This window comes from Hoplias malabaricus, chromosome 7 (assembly GCF_029633855.1).
Source record: "Hoplias malabaricus isolate fHopMal1 chromosome 7, fHopMal1.hap1, whole genome shotgun sequence".
NCBI lineage: Eukaryota > Metazoa > Chordata > Actinopteri > Characiformes > Erythrinidae > Hoplias > Hoplias malabaricus.
The window spans coordinates 29,366,848-29,380,692 of record NC_089806.1 but is presented as its reverse complement, the minus strand read 5'-3'; the positions used below and the strand labels follow the sequence as shown (position 1 = coordinate 29,380,692).

Here is a 13,845-nt window from a genome sequence, read left to right as displayed (position 1 = left end):
GCTTTGTAACGTAAGTAACTTGCCCACACGCATGATATACACCATGCCTCCGGGACAGAGGCTCACTCTCATAGCAATGCGAATTAGATCATATGGTTGAAATCTCCTGTCTAAATACGCCTCTGCTCCACACTCATCTGCAATTATGTGCACAGTGGCTTGCTTCAATTTGAATAAATGGCCATCGTAACAGCTGCCTCTAAATCTGTATTAAGTGTGCATTTTTAATGCCAGCTAAAATACCAATTTAAACCTCATGCAGTGCTAAATATTCAACCAGTCATCATGACTGGTATCTGAGTTTAGTTTATTTGTATAGTTTAGTTGTATAGAGTTTGGCACTTGTCAACATAGTAAAGTGTTAGTAAAGGAGAGTTTGTTGTACTTGCAAGGACCCCTGTTTTGCTAGTCTTGCTCTTGGCTATTAAAAATATTTCAACACTAGTGACAGGGAAAAATAAATGCCTAATGTACTGACCTAAAACAAAATGCTAAGCACAGTTTAAGGACACTATTTCAAAGTGCCTAAGTATAATTTTGAACTTGTAAAATGTCCCTAAGTTGCTGTGGCCCACCTGTGGACAAGTCATTCTCTGATTAATCACAAGTTAAATTGCTAGTATTTCCTTAGACAATAAAACACATCAATATACCTTTAACTTAAATAACTTAAATAGCTTTAACTTTAAAAGAGTATAATGTGTGGAAATAACCTGAGATTGAGGGGAAAAAATGTTCAGAGAGAGAGAGAGCGAGAGAGAGAGAGCGAGAGAGTTATGAGATTGCCTCAAATTCTGTATTAAGTGTGCAGTTTAAATTCCAGCCACCAATTAAACTTTATTTCAGCCTAAAAATAATGTAATCTACCTTCTGAACTCAAAAGTAGCAATGCTATATTTACATTGACTGCTGAAACCTTGACATCACTAGACTCTGTATTAGTGAATGGGAGGAATTGTTGCCAAAATGTTGCTCATGTTGTCAACTTGCATGGCATGTTCTATAGTTCTGCTCACTGGTACAGGAAATAAAAAAAAAAGTTTTTCACCATGATTGCTCGTGCCACAGTAAAATGGAGCTAATAATGACCCTGATTGTGGGCTCTAAACTTCTATTTGAAACTTACCAAAGTTCTCTCCTCCCCATATATCCATGGCTGTGTCATATTTCCCCAAATGATTAAACCAGGACTTGTCAATTACAAAGAGCCCTCCAGCTATGATGGGTGTCCTGGGGAATTAAAAATATATATTTCATTAAAAAAAAAAAAAAAAAAAAAAAAAAAAAAATATATATATATATATATATATATATATATATATATATATATATATATATATAAATGAATATGAGAAAAGGGTGGAGACAGGGAGGAGGTGGAAGCAAGTTTAAAACAGGAGGCTCAGTGGGTTTGATAATGGGTGAACACGGCTCTAAATATGGGGATCAGCAGGAATGGCCCAGTGCAGAGGAGCGAGCTGACGTAGTGAAGCAGTCAAATCGAGATAAATCTCCTGAACTAAATGAAGTGAGTTTGTCTGACGCGGAAATGACGTGAATTTGCGGGTTATATATAAGGCTGAGAGGAGAAGCAGTTTGGGCGTAGTCCAACCCAAAAAATTATATATATACATACACACAGGGTGGGCCATTTATGCACCTTAATAAAATGGGAATGGTTGGTGATATTAACTTCCTGTTTGTGGCATATTAGTATATGGGAGGGGTAAAACTTTCCAAGATGGGTGGTGACCATGGTGGCCATTTTTAAGTCGGCCATTTTGGATTCAACTTTTGCTTTTTCAATGGGAAGAGGGTCATGTGACACATCAGACTTATTGGGAATTTCAAATTTGCCAAAATGTGAATGCATGAAAACTGTCACTAATGAAGAAACATCAATGGCTGTCCTAGCTTCATTCAGCCCACAGCGTAGCACTTGCCGCATGTCACTGGAGAGTGGCATCAGTTGAACATCCCGTTGGTGGATATTAGCTACTCACAAATGGCACCCTTACAAACTCCAGCTGCTGCAGCATCGCAACGAGGATGATCCAGATCGGCGCACTGAATTTGCAGAATGGGCAAAACAAAAATTGGAACAGGACTCTCAGTTTACACAGAAGATTTGTAAAGTAAAGTGATGAGGCAAACATTTATGTTTATTTATAAGTTAACAAACAAAACCACTGCTATTGGTCTGACACTAACCCACATTGGATAGATCCCTCCAAGACTGTTGGAACAAAAAAATTGATGGTATGGTGTTGTATATAGGGTGCAAAGGTAGTGGGGCCATTCTTCATCAGTGGAAACCTCAAGGCCACTGGATATGCAAAATTTCTACATGATGATGTGTTTCCCTCTTTATGCACTGAAGCTGGCATGTTCTCTGAGTTTTTCCAGCAAGATGGCGCACCACCACATTATGGGTGTCAGGTCCGAGCATTCCTAGATGAACAGTTTCCTGGAAAGTGGATTGGTCATCGTGGGCCAGCTGAATGGCCCACAAGGTCTCCTGATCTGACCCCCTTAGGCTTTTATCTTTGGGGTCATCTGAAGGTAATTGACTATGCTGTGAAGATACGAGATGTGCAGCACCTGAAACTACGGATAATGGAAGCATGTGCTAGCATTTCTCCTGCTGTGTTTCTATGAGTTTGTGAAGAGTGGGAGAAGAGGGTTGCATTGACAATCCAACACAATGGCCAGCACTTTGAACACATTTTATAAGTGGTCAGAAACTTGTAAATAACTCATGAAAGAATAAAGTTACATTAAAACCAAGCACACCTTTTTTCAGTTTTCATGCATTCACATTTTGGCAAATCCAACACTGAACCAATTTCACAAAACTTGACAAGCAGTTTGCTAACCTCAAAGGGTGTCTTGCATTAAAATTCATCAGACATCAACACAAATTCTTTGCCCTCCTCACTTGTTAACCACCATTGTTTTTCTTTTGAAAGTCCCAATGATGTGACCCATGAGTTCCCATTGAAAAAACAAAAGTTGGATCCAAAATGGCCACCATGGTCACTAACCATCTTGTAAAGTTTTACCCCTCCCATATACTAATTTGCCACAAACAGGAAGTTAATATTACCAACCATTCACATTTTATTAAGGTGTATCCATATAAATGGCCCACAGTGTATATAAGTCATTTAGTGTTGGAGCTATAATATTAAAATGTAATTGAATCTTATAGGCACCAATTATAGGAACTAGTTATTATTTTTTTTTTTTGCAAACTGCATAACTTTTAGCTGCAAATCACCAACTCTATTTAAGATCACTGTTCAATAAGGTTTCAGACAAGTGTGTGATGATTTAGGCATGTAGTTTGCACAATAATTAGCCTCATAGATAGGGAGTAAGGCTAAAGAAGCACACATCAGGCAGTATAAAGCATGAGTGAATGACCACAGAAAGACTGAAATAAATTAGAACACTTCCACCAAACTAACTTTTTTTTCTTGTTTATGGAAAAATAACCAGATATCATTTTCACTTATCCTGAAGTTGTGATACTTTATTAACCCCCCTGGAGATGTTGAGTGAATTTGACAGGATTTTACTTGAAATAATGTGTTATATTCTGTATGAAATACAGTGTTTCATTTCTTTGCTTGGGTAATTTTATTTCAGTTATTGTTTCTGATACAGAGGTCAAAATTGTTCTCAATATATTCCCCAAAATATAAATTTAAGAAGGGGCAGGACATTTCAGCCTACAAATCAAGTATTAATGGATTCAGTGATAGATGAGAAGCTCTCTATGCTGGCAGTTGACAGGCAGGGTCAGTGAGATAATACAGTTTTACTGGCCTCAACAGTGATCAGAATGTTCCAGCTAAATGGAATAAAAGAGTAACTGAATAATCTCTATCATGTTACCTGCACCATTAACACTCTAAGTGAGCTGTTCTCATTTCTGGACTTGGAGAGTCTGTGTGTCATTGTAGACCAGGCTTATAATATATGACAATTAAATACATTAAAATAATTCTTAAAAAAAACACAGTCTCAATAAACAGACATCCACCATCTACTCCATTTTCAAGACCAGGAAATAATGATTTTGGACTATAGCAATGATTCATTAATGTGGCATAGATGACAAAACTGCCAACAGCAATGTAAGCGTATCGCATAGTGTGAAAGCTGGCAACTGTGTGTCTGTACCACACATTTCCAAGGACAACACAAAGCTTTTTGGTTTCCCCCTAAACCCCCATACTTTTGTTGCTTTGTCCCCCCTCAGGCCTGTCAGGTTGAGTAAGTGTATTCATAAAAAGAGGCTCGGGGGAGAGAACTCAACCATGAACAAACCTGGAAAACTGCAGGCTAAAGGCGTTACCAAAGCAGGTTGTGCTCAATAAGGGATTCACGGTTGCTGTGTCTGTCTCCATTGCATTATACGAATTTAAATATATTTTAATATTTTATATGAAGTGTCTCTAATATCATGTGTCGTTACACATGAACAACATATGCCACAACAATGTAACTACTGATGAATTAGTACCTGATACAGAATAGAGTAGTAAAGCTTATGTAACTACTTACGTGTGTCAACTTCAGTTGTGCCTTTTTTAATTAAGCAAGTGGGTCTTCATAGTTGTAACAGCATATTATCTCTCATGTAATAACATGTGTGATTACATTAGTAATCAGACTGGAACAAGACTTTTTGTTCCAGAAGCCTTTTCTAGCAGGTATGTATTAATGTACATTTAAACATTAAACTGGATTTGCCATAGTTTCTAACATTTAACTAATATTTATGTAACCAATTTCAGTTTTAAACAGTTCTGTAATGTGATAGTACAGTGGATGTTGATTATTTCCCAATGTAACATTTATGAAATTATTTAAATGTGTTGGATTATTATTACCCCTAAGCAATGTCTATATTACAATTATTACACAGCACATACATAACTACACAGGAACTGTCTACTTATTTTAAAGTGTAAATTTTTCATAAAATGAAACTACTACTTCTCTAACTCTTTGTATCATACATGCCATTACTACAGAATTGCATATACTATGAGTTATTAGGTACATCCTAATAGTGATTTTCAACACATTCATCATTTTATCAGTGAATTAAACTTTTTTAGACAATTTTAATGAAAGACTGTATTTTATGTTTAGTAATATTAATGCAATATTAATGTAACAGCAAAGCCCATAAAAAGATGACAGGAATTATGAATATTTGTCTTATTAATCAGCAAAGCACTATAACAGCACAGATTAATTACAATGTATCTATCCAGCTGGCAAACACAAAGCAATAAATATGTGTATTACATATTGTATAGAGCATTACATATCCTCAATTCCTGTCTTCTTTTTGTGTTTTTTTTTCCAGAGTAATTATGTAAAATGTACACTTTAAAATAAGTGGACAGTTCCTGTATAGTTGATATGTAGTACTGTGTAATTACAGAAAGGTATAATGGATTTGATTCGGTTACCATGTTACAACACATTTATTCTTCAATAATTGTGTAAAAGTTATACTTTATATACAAATAATAGACATCCACTGTACTATCTAATTACAGAATGGGTTAAAACTGAAACTGGTTATATTGTCTCAACAATAACATGAATATTTGCTAAATGTTAGAAACTATGACAAATCTGGTTTAATGTCTTAATGTATGTACACTGTTAATACATACCTGCCAGAAAAGATTTCTGGAAACAAAATATCTTGTCCAGTCTGATTACTAGTGTTATTAAATTTGTGCAATTACATGAGGGAGAATACACGGTTACAACTATGAAGATCCACATGTGTAATTAAAAGGCAAAAGTGAAGTTTATACACATATGTAATTACATAAGCTTTACTACTGTAATCAGTTGTAACAGGCACCAATTCATCAGTAGTTACACTGTTATTGCATATGTTATTCAAGTGCAACTAAACAGTTATTAGAGACACTTAATATAAAGTGGGACCAAAATGCTTGAAGAATTTATTCTAAATTCTGATGAAGTACCAGTGGAGCCTCACATTATCCAGCATACATAGTAAGGTGTAATTGCCCCACTGCCGCTCACAGTAGCTGGTTTAAAGTGCATGTGTTAACAGTTGTAAAAAAATTATAATGGGCATTGGGTTTTTATCTTATTTCATATCTAAGTTCTATTCAGGCATCTATATGTATTAATTAATATTTTAACACCAAAAAAATAATCTTGTTGTGGTATAGCTTTATTGAAATCACAGTTTTATGTCAATTTATCACTTATTTTCTAAGTTATGAATATGCCACATTCTGAAGTTTAAAAATAAATCTTTGAGCTTGTGGACAGTTTTTCAGAAATTTGATAAATTAGTATATATATGGGTAAATGTTGTGAAATATTTTGGAAGACTAGCTTCTTAAAATTGATAAAAGTTGAATTATTAAGCCAGAAGGGGGAAAACTATGCTAATACACTGTATACATCTGCACTGTCAGAAAAAAAAATACTAAAATTACAAACAGTGTAAAAGTACCTTTAAAAAGTAAAACAGTTGTAAATCCCAGTTGTGTTCTATATGTTTTCCCAGGAAAATCCAACATATTCCAGTCAATCCAGAATCACTTCCTACTGTTATACTGCAGCTACTCTACCCCTCATGGTCACACAGTGGTGCTAAGAATCCACTGTGTATGTATTGCTGGTTGCACCAGTGCAGGATGTTTGAGGATGCATGCAGGCTCTAAATGATGACCCAGTCTTGCTCTGCCTTACTGCGTGTTTATCTGAGCCATTAACAGCCTTCATTTCAACAGCTGAGAATGTGTAAGAGATAGACAAAGAACACAAGAGAATGAGCTGTGTTATTGAGAATAACATTAAATTACATAAATGTAAATGCAGGAGAGTCATAAAGAACCCACACCATACACTGGGACCCATAAGTCTGACATTGTTTTGAATACAGTTGTGTGTGTCATAATTGTCTCTCAGCTAGCACACAGGCCTTTACAAAGAAGATCACAAGGTAATGTTAAACCACAAGAAGAAAGCTCAAACTTAGGCCAGTGTCTCTCCTACACAACATATATCCATTATCCATTAGACAGGCTCAAGATAGTTGGCCCACATCTGGCCCACGCAATATTTGTCAGTGACGTAACCGACCCATGGGTGCCAAAAGTGGCACAGAGTATGCCTAAATATGTTATATTAATATGTTATATATCTAGGTAAAAAGCCAGCCACAGACTCTCTCAGCCTAGCAGTCAGTGAACAGACCCATTCTTCCCTTATGTGCTCCCCCAGAGAAAGAAACTCAGGCCCTAATACCTCTCTTTGCACTTCCTTTTACCTACTTAATGGGTTCTGTGGGGTCAGTTCTCTTGGCTCTCTTCTCTGCAGATAGTTGCTCCCACTTGAAATGGAGACTCCAGTCAAATCCTAAAGCAGAGAGAAAGAGAGGGCAAATGAAAGAGAGACGTCAATAAAGCTTGAATAGTGGTTTTTAATATGACACAAATAGTACTATTTTCACTTTTTACACTTAAAACATATTTAAGAAAGTTACACAGAAGAGTATATATGCACATCACCTATATTTTAGAATATTATCATATTATCTTTGTTCCAGGTAGTGTGCACAATGTTTGCCCATATTAAGGCTTCCATTATTGCCGGACTGCCAAATGGACCAGCCTACAATAGGCATTTGCGCTTACTGATTGACTGACTCCTAATGATGACTTGTGCATGCGCAAGTAGGAACTGTTAGTTCAGCCATATTTCACAGAGAGAACTTAAGATTGCCCTACTACACCATCTGTTGTTAGTTTAGCCATATTTCACATTCCATTCATAAACTAAATTTGGAACCATTTAGCGTGTTTCCAGTGTGTTTATGTGTGTTTCTGGAGCTGTGTTGGGTGCAACACCATGCATGTTGGCCAGAGCCTCAGCTAGGCACTGGATAGTTTGCTTCAACGGCTTGGAACTTGGCAAAATTTACACACATATTATATCACACAGAGAGAGGAGTATTGCTGAATTTCTAATTTCAGGAGTGTGTCACTTTGTGTGAAATACTATAAAAGGAAGAGGTTAGTCTGTTTATAAAACTCCTTAGCTGCGCAAAGCATCCTTAAACTTCACATGCTTTAACCTGTTACAGTGAAAAAATAAGTAATTGTAATTCTTAAAATCAACAAAATGTTCTTGATCTTCTTTGCTCTTTGGTGGTAGATCATCTAGTATTTATTCTTAAATATAATGAACAAGAAAAACACTGATGCATGTGTTATATATTATGAACAAAACTTTGCATTTCTTTTTTTCATTTCTGCATTCATTAGTCCTGTCCTCCATATTTTCTGTATAACACAATCACATTATAAATACCACATGTAAAGAAAAGCTTCTCCAGGCCTTCCAATGACAAGGGTATGTATTTTGGGCTTTCCTGTTTTGAAATGCCTCTGTGACAATGGTTAAATGGCTAATGGCTCTGGCAAAACCAGGCCTGCCTAGTTTCTCTATGCTCTTGTTTTCATTTTTTCAAAGAAATATGCATGGATGGTTTTCCATGCTTCTTGTATACACTTACAAATTTCAGTTTTAAAATTTAGTTGCATTATTTGCCTCTTCCATACTCATTCATTGTCTATAACCACCCATCCAGTTCGGGGTCATGGTTGGTCTGGAGCCCACCCGGAATCACTGGGCGCATAGTTGGAACACTCCCTGGAGGGGGCCTCTTCCAAACAGAGTAATCAACATTACAATTCCCAAAGTACCTAAACCCTTACTTCACATCTCAGTGTTCCAGTGCAAATGTACATATACACATCTGCTTTCTCAGTAACTGTTTCTTGACAGCTACACATCTTGAGGGTTTCCTCTAAAAGTGTGAGGGGATTCTCGTTTAAAATAGCAGGTGTCAACTCCTTCTATAGAAACCCTATTTTCAGAGTAGTGTTCCCTCAGAACAAGGGACTAAGAGAATAAGCGGGAGGGAGGGAGGGAGAGAGAGAGAGAGAGAGAGAGATCAGCTGTTGACCAATGATTGATAGAGTTGAAACTCTTGGAGTTAGTTTCGGTTAAAAGCACCTTTTGCTGTGCACATTGAACTTAAAATGTGATGAAATGCAATATGTACTTGAGGAAAAAAGTGGTCAAATTCCTAATTTTGGATGTTAACATTCATTCATTCATTCATTATCTGTAACCGCTTATCCAGTTCAGGGTCACGGTGGGTCCAGGGCCTACCTGGAATCATTGGGCGCAAGGCGGGAATACCCCTGGAGGGGGTGCCAGTCCTTCACAGACACACACACACATTCACTCACACACTCACACCTACGGACACTTTCGCCAATCCACCTACCAACGTGTGTTTTTGGCCAGTGGGAGGAAACCAGAGCACCCGGAGGAAACTCACGCGGGGATGTTAACATGTTTTTAAATTTACATAATAATTTTACATAAATTTACATAAGTAATATATAACATTTCTAAAATAGTAAAAGCATAAAAATATATAACTAAAATTTTGAATTTTTAAAAATGTAATTGACTTAAATTAGACTAAAATGCTTTTAGTTTGGTCAGGTAAAACTAAGTAATTAAATGGCTAATATAAGACCAATACGCATAACTCTACAAATAAAACAAAATCAAAATCATCTGTCAAAATTACTTTTGTGGGATTATTTTCAGAACTCCTTCCCTTATCTTTTTTTTTAATTAGAATTAAAATTACTTTATTGGCAACTATGCTTGCACACAGAGGAATTTGTTCTTCATAACTTGACCTTTTCTTATGCAAGTGGATTGTCTTGAATCTAAATTTCAGCCATTTTTTAAAAATGTTGCATTATATGATCTGTGCAAAAGTTATAGCACATTTGATATTTATGGATAGTTTCACAGAGAGGGAATAAGACTATACCCTTCTTTCAATGGAAAATCATAATTTTTCTAAATGCTGTGTAGACCAGGCTTAAATCCAGTCTGGGAAACTACCGATTCTTTTTTTTCAAGAGTCTTAGATTATGCATTAAAATGTGCAGAAATGTGTTCTCTTAACTCTAAACTGTATTACAGAACATGGTCATTTTTATATCCTTAAAAGTGATCTATGTGACAGCATATTCATATTCATATTGTTCCTTTAGTATGAGACATTAGGAGAGAATACAAATGTGAAAATGAACACAATCTAAGAAACCTGAACTTTTAATTCTTACCTCCACGCAAGTCTGGGGAGGCAGCAACGTAGGCAAAAGTGTCCATGTTGATGATGTCAATCACAGGGCTGGCAATGCAGCTTGGGTCCTGAAATGAATGAGGTTTGTCATGAATTAATTTGTTAATTAAGCTCTTCGGTTTTAATTAAGAAACAGCTGCATTTCAGAGGCATTGCTTCAAATCAGCCAGAAGGTGAAGTGAAGGCAGAGTGATGATTAGAAGAATAATATAAATGGCTTTGAGACTATTCAGCTTGACTTCACATCTAAAGGGTGTGAGAGGGGGAATCAATCAGTGATGGAATTATCTGTGTTAAATACAGATGAACGTGCCATGTACACACACGATTCTTGCACACAAACTCACAAATCACAAACACACGATCACACACACACACACACATTTAGAATCATCTCCAGATGCAGAGTGATTTGACCGCATCATTTAATCCCTTCATGCTCCCTGAACATCAGCCCTGTGAGAGAAAATCCTTTTGTGATGTCAGTGTGAAGGAAAAAAAAAACATGTTTAAATATAGAAGAAATATACAGTTTTATTTTATGCTTAAAGTCACTGTGTCATTGGCTTCATGTACTAGAACAATCAAACTATTTATGAAAAAACATAAAATTAATCTGAAATTCAGTTGAATCTTGTTAATTATGAAACATTTAACTCATTTTCTAAATTAAAGTCAGTTCACATCCTCTACACATAACACACATTTGCACTTTCAATGCACTGTTTATTTGCTGAAATTTATATACAGGATAAAAAATGTCATTACAAAGGTTCATATTTTTTTTTTCCAGGAAAGGCAACCTTCATGATTTTAATAAAATAAAACTTTTTATAAAATTCTAAAGATGTTTCCTCACTATTTGCCAGCTCCACACTCTGTTTGAGTGCTGGAAACCAGCCTCTACTCATGGCAGGTAAAAGGCATCTGGAGATTCTACACAATGAAGAAGACCTCCAAAAGCTGAAAAGCACATACTGCTGTAAGGGGCCACCCATGCCATGGACCTCCCACCAACAGATATCACCAAAAGACATCACCTCTCACCACATCAAATCAAATCAACTCAAATAAAATTTATTTATATAGCGCTTTTCACAACTGATGTTGTCACAAAGCAGCTTCACGGAATTCCAGTAAGACAAATATTTGACATGAAATGTAAAAAACAAAATGTAAAACCCTCAAGTGAGCAAGCCAGGGGTGACAGTGGCAAGGAAAAACTCCCCCAGCTGAGGAAGAAACCTTGGGAGGAACCAAGGCTCACAAGGGGTGACCCATCCTCCTCTGGTCAATCTACTGGTGATAATAGTTAGTAGTCCGTGAGAACTTCAGTGTAGGGGCAGCTTCAAGGCACTTGGTGGTTGCTGGAGTATGGGCAGCTGATCTGAAGCGTGGAGGAGGATCTCGACAGTCATCCACCAGTGTCCAGATAGACAGGTGGGCAGTCGTTTACTCAGAAAGATGTAAAGGGATGGAATTAATTTTGAACTGTTTTGTGTTTGTAAAGTAGAAAATATGAAAATTTCCAGAGTGTGGCTAATGACACCGGCAGATCTGACTATGACAGCTTTAACTAAAAGGAGAGAACCAGAAGGACACACAGACACGGGAGCATCCTGAAACACTGGCATCCCTCCACTCCACCATCAACAAACCTGAGTGATCACGAGAAGCGGCGGGACGACAGCACCAGCGTCTCAGTTTACTATAATTCCCTGTATCCATGGACCCCCCGGATCTGCCGCCTTTATCTATGGGGGAGCATTAGCTACCAAAAGATAAACTAAACAAATGAGATTTTAGCCTAGATTTGAAGATTGCGACTGTGTCTGAGTCCCGCACATTTTCTGGAAGATCATTCCAGAGTTGGGGGGCTTTATAAGAAAAGGCTCTTCCCCCAGCTGAGGCCTTCTGAATTCTGGGAACAATTTAAAATCCAGTATTCTGTGATCTGAGTAAATGTGGAGGCTCATAATAGGAAATTGTATCTTGAAGGTATTCAGGAGCAAGCCCATGTAGAGCTTTATATGTTAATAACAAAATTCTGTAGTCAATGCGGAATTTAACAGGCAGCCAATGAAGTGATGATAGAACTGGGCTAATATGTTCAAATTTTCTAGTTTTAGTGAGGACCCTAGCTGCAGCATTTTGAACTAGTTGAAGTTTTCTTAAATTGCTGCTGGTGCATCCTGACAGTAGTGCATTACAGTAGTCAAGCCTTGAAGTAATAAAGGCATGTACTAATGTTTCTGCATCCTGAAAGGGATAAGGCATTTCTAATCTTAGTAATATTGCGAAGATGTAAAAAAGCTGTCCTAGATTTTTTGCTGCTGAACCAGGTTTAACTGGAAAGTCAGCAAGATTTAAAATTAAATCTGATTATTTATTTTTTGCCACCTTTGGACCCAAAAGCAGGACCTTGTTTTGTTGCTGTTTAGAAGGAGGAAGTTACGCAACATCCAGCCTTTCACGTCTTTTACACAGTCCTCTATTTTCTTTAATCTGTGTTTGTCATCGGGCTTGGCTGAAATATACAATTGCGTGTCATCTGCGTAACAGTGAAAGTTAATGTCATGGTTTCTTATAACTGTGCCTAGCGGTAACATGTATAATGTAAACAATAATGGTCCTAAAATAGAGCCTTGTGGAATTCCAAATCTTACTTTAGAATAATTTGAATTTAGATTGTTTACTTTTACGAATTGATAACGTTCCGTTAAGTAAGATTTGAACCATAATAGGGCTGTCCCTGTGATTCCAACCATGTCTTCTAACCTTTCTAGGAGAATATTGTGGTCTATTGTATCGAAGGCTGCGCTTAGGTCAAGAGGCAAGAAGAATATCATTTGTTATCTTGACTAGAGCTGTCTCTGTACTATGATGTTGCCTGAATCCAGATTGGAATTTTCATATATATGATTCTTATGTAGATATGAACTAAGTTGTTGGGCCACGGCTTTTTCTAAGATCTTGGACAGAAATGGCAAATTTGAAATAGGCCTGTAATTAGACATTGTACTAGCATCAAGATTTGGTTTCTTGATCATAGGTTTAATAACTGCTAGTTTAAAAGCTTTGGGTACATGGCCCAGACTAAGGGATGAGTTTACTATAGTTAAAAGAGGATCAATAATAGCTGGTAGTACTTCTTTGAGCAACTTTGTGGGAATTGCATCAAGTGTGCAAGTTGTACAGTTTGTGGAGGTGATAATCTGCTCTAGTTCTAATTGTGGGAGTGGGTAAAAGGTTTCAAGTCTTTCTTTTACAGTTACATTATGTTTTATATCATTCACATCGGGTGGCAGCCAGGTCGGATTTAATCCTGTGGCTTGAGTTTGTTGTCTAATATTCTCAATTTTATTATTTAAAAAGTCCATAAAATCTTTACTGGTGAGAGTTGCTGGAATTAGATGTTCGGAACCTGCTTGACAGGTATCTTCTAGGTAATCAGTTAGTACATCTAGGTCCATTGGGTCTGATGGAGTTGGAACTGGGGTTGATAGTTCTGGGAGGTTTTCTATAAATTGTAGGGCGGTAGATGGTTTTATTATACGCGTTGTAGAATAGCGAGGGTTCTTACATAT

The 13,845-nt window shown here is 36.8% G+C and overlaps 1 protein-coding gene across 3 annotated transcripts in view; it reads right to left on the bottom strand.

Annotated features, from left to right (window-relative positions):
• Positions 1-13,845, bottom strand: part of galnt14 (UDP-N-acetyl-alpha-D-galactosamine:polypeptide N-acetylgalactosaminyltransferase 14 (GalNAc-T14)) — a 134,253-nt gene that overhangs the window by 23,586 nt on the left and 96,822 nt on the right. For all 3 annotated transcript variants that reach the window (XM_066676587.1, XM_066676588.1, XM_066676589.1), the window contains 3 exons: positions 10,239-10,326; positions 7,353-7,437; positions 1,127-1,230 (listed from right to left, as the gene is read on the bottom strand). In XM_066676587.1, the coding sequence (XP_066532684.1) occupies positions 1,127-1,230; positions 7,353-7,437; positions 10,239-10,326 (277 nt within the window). The remainder of the gene's footprint in view (positions 1-1,126; positions 1,231-7,352; positions 7,438-10,238; positions 10,327-13,845) is intronic.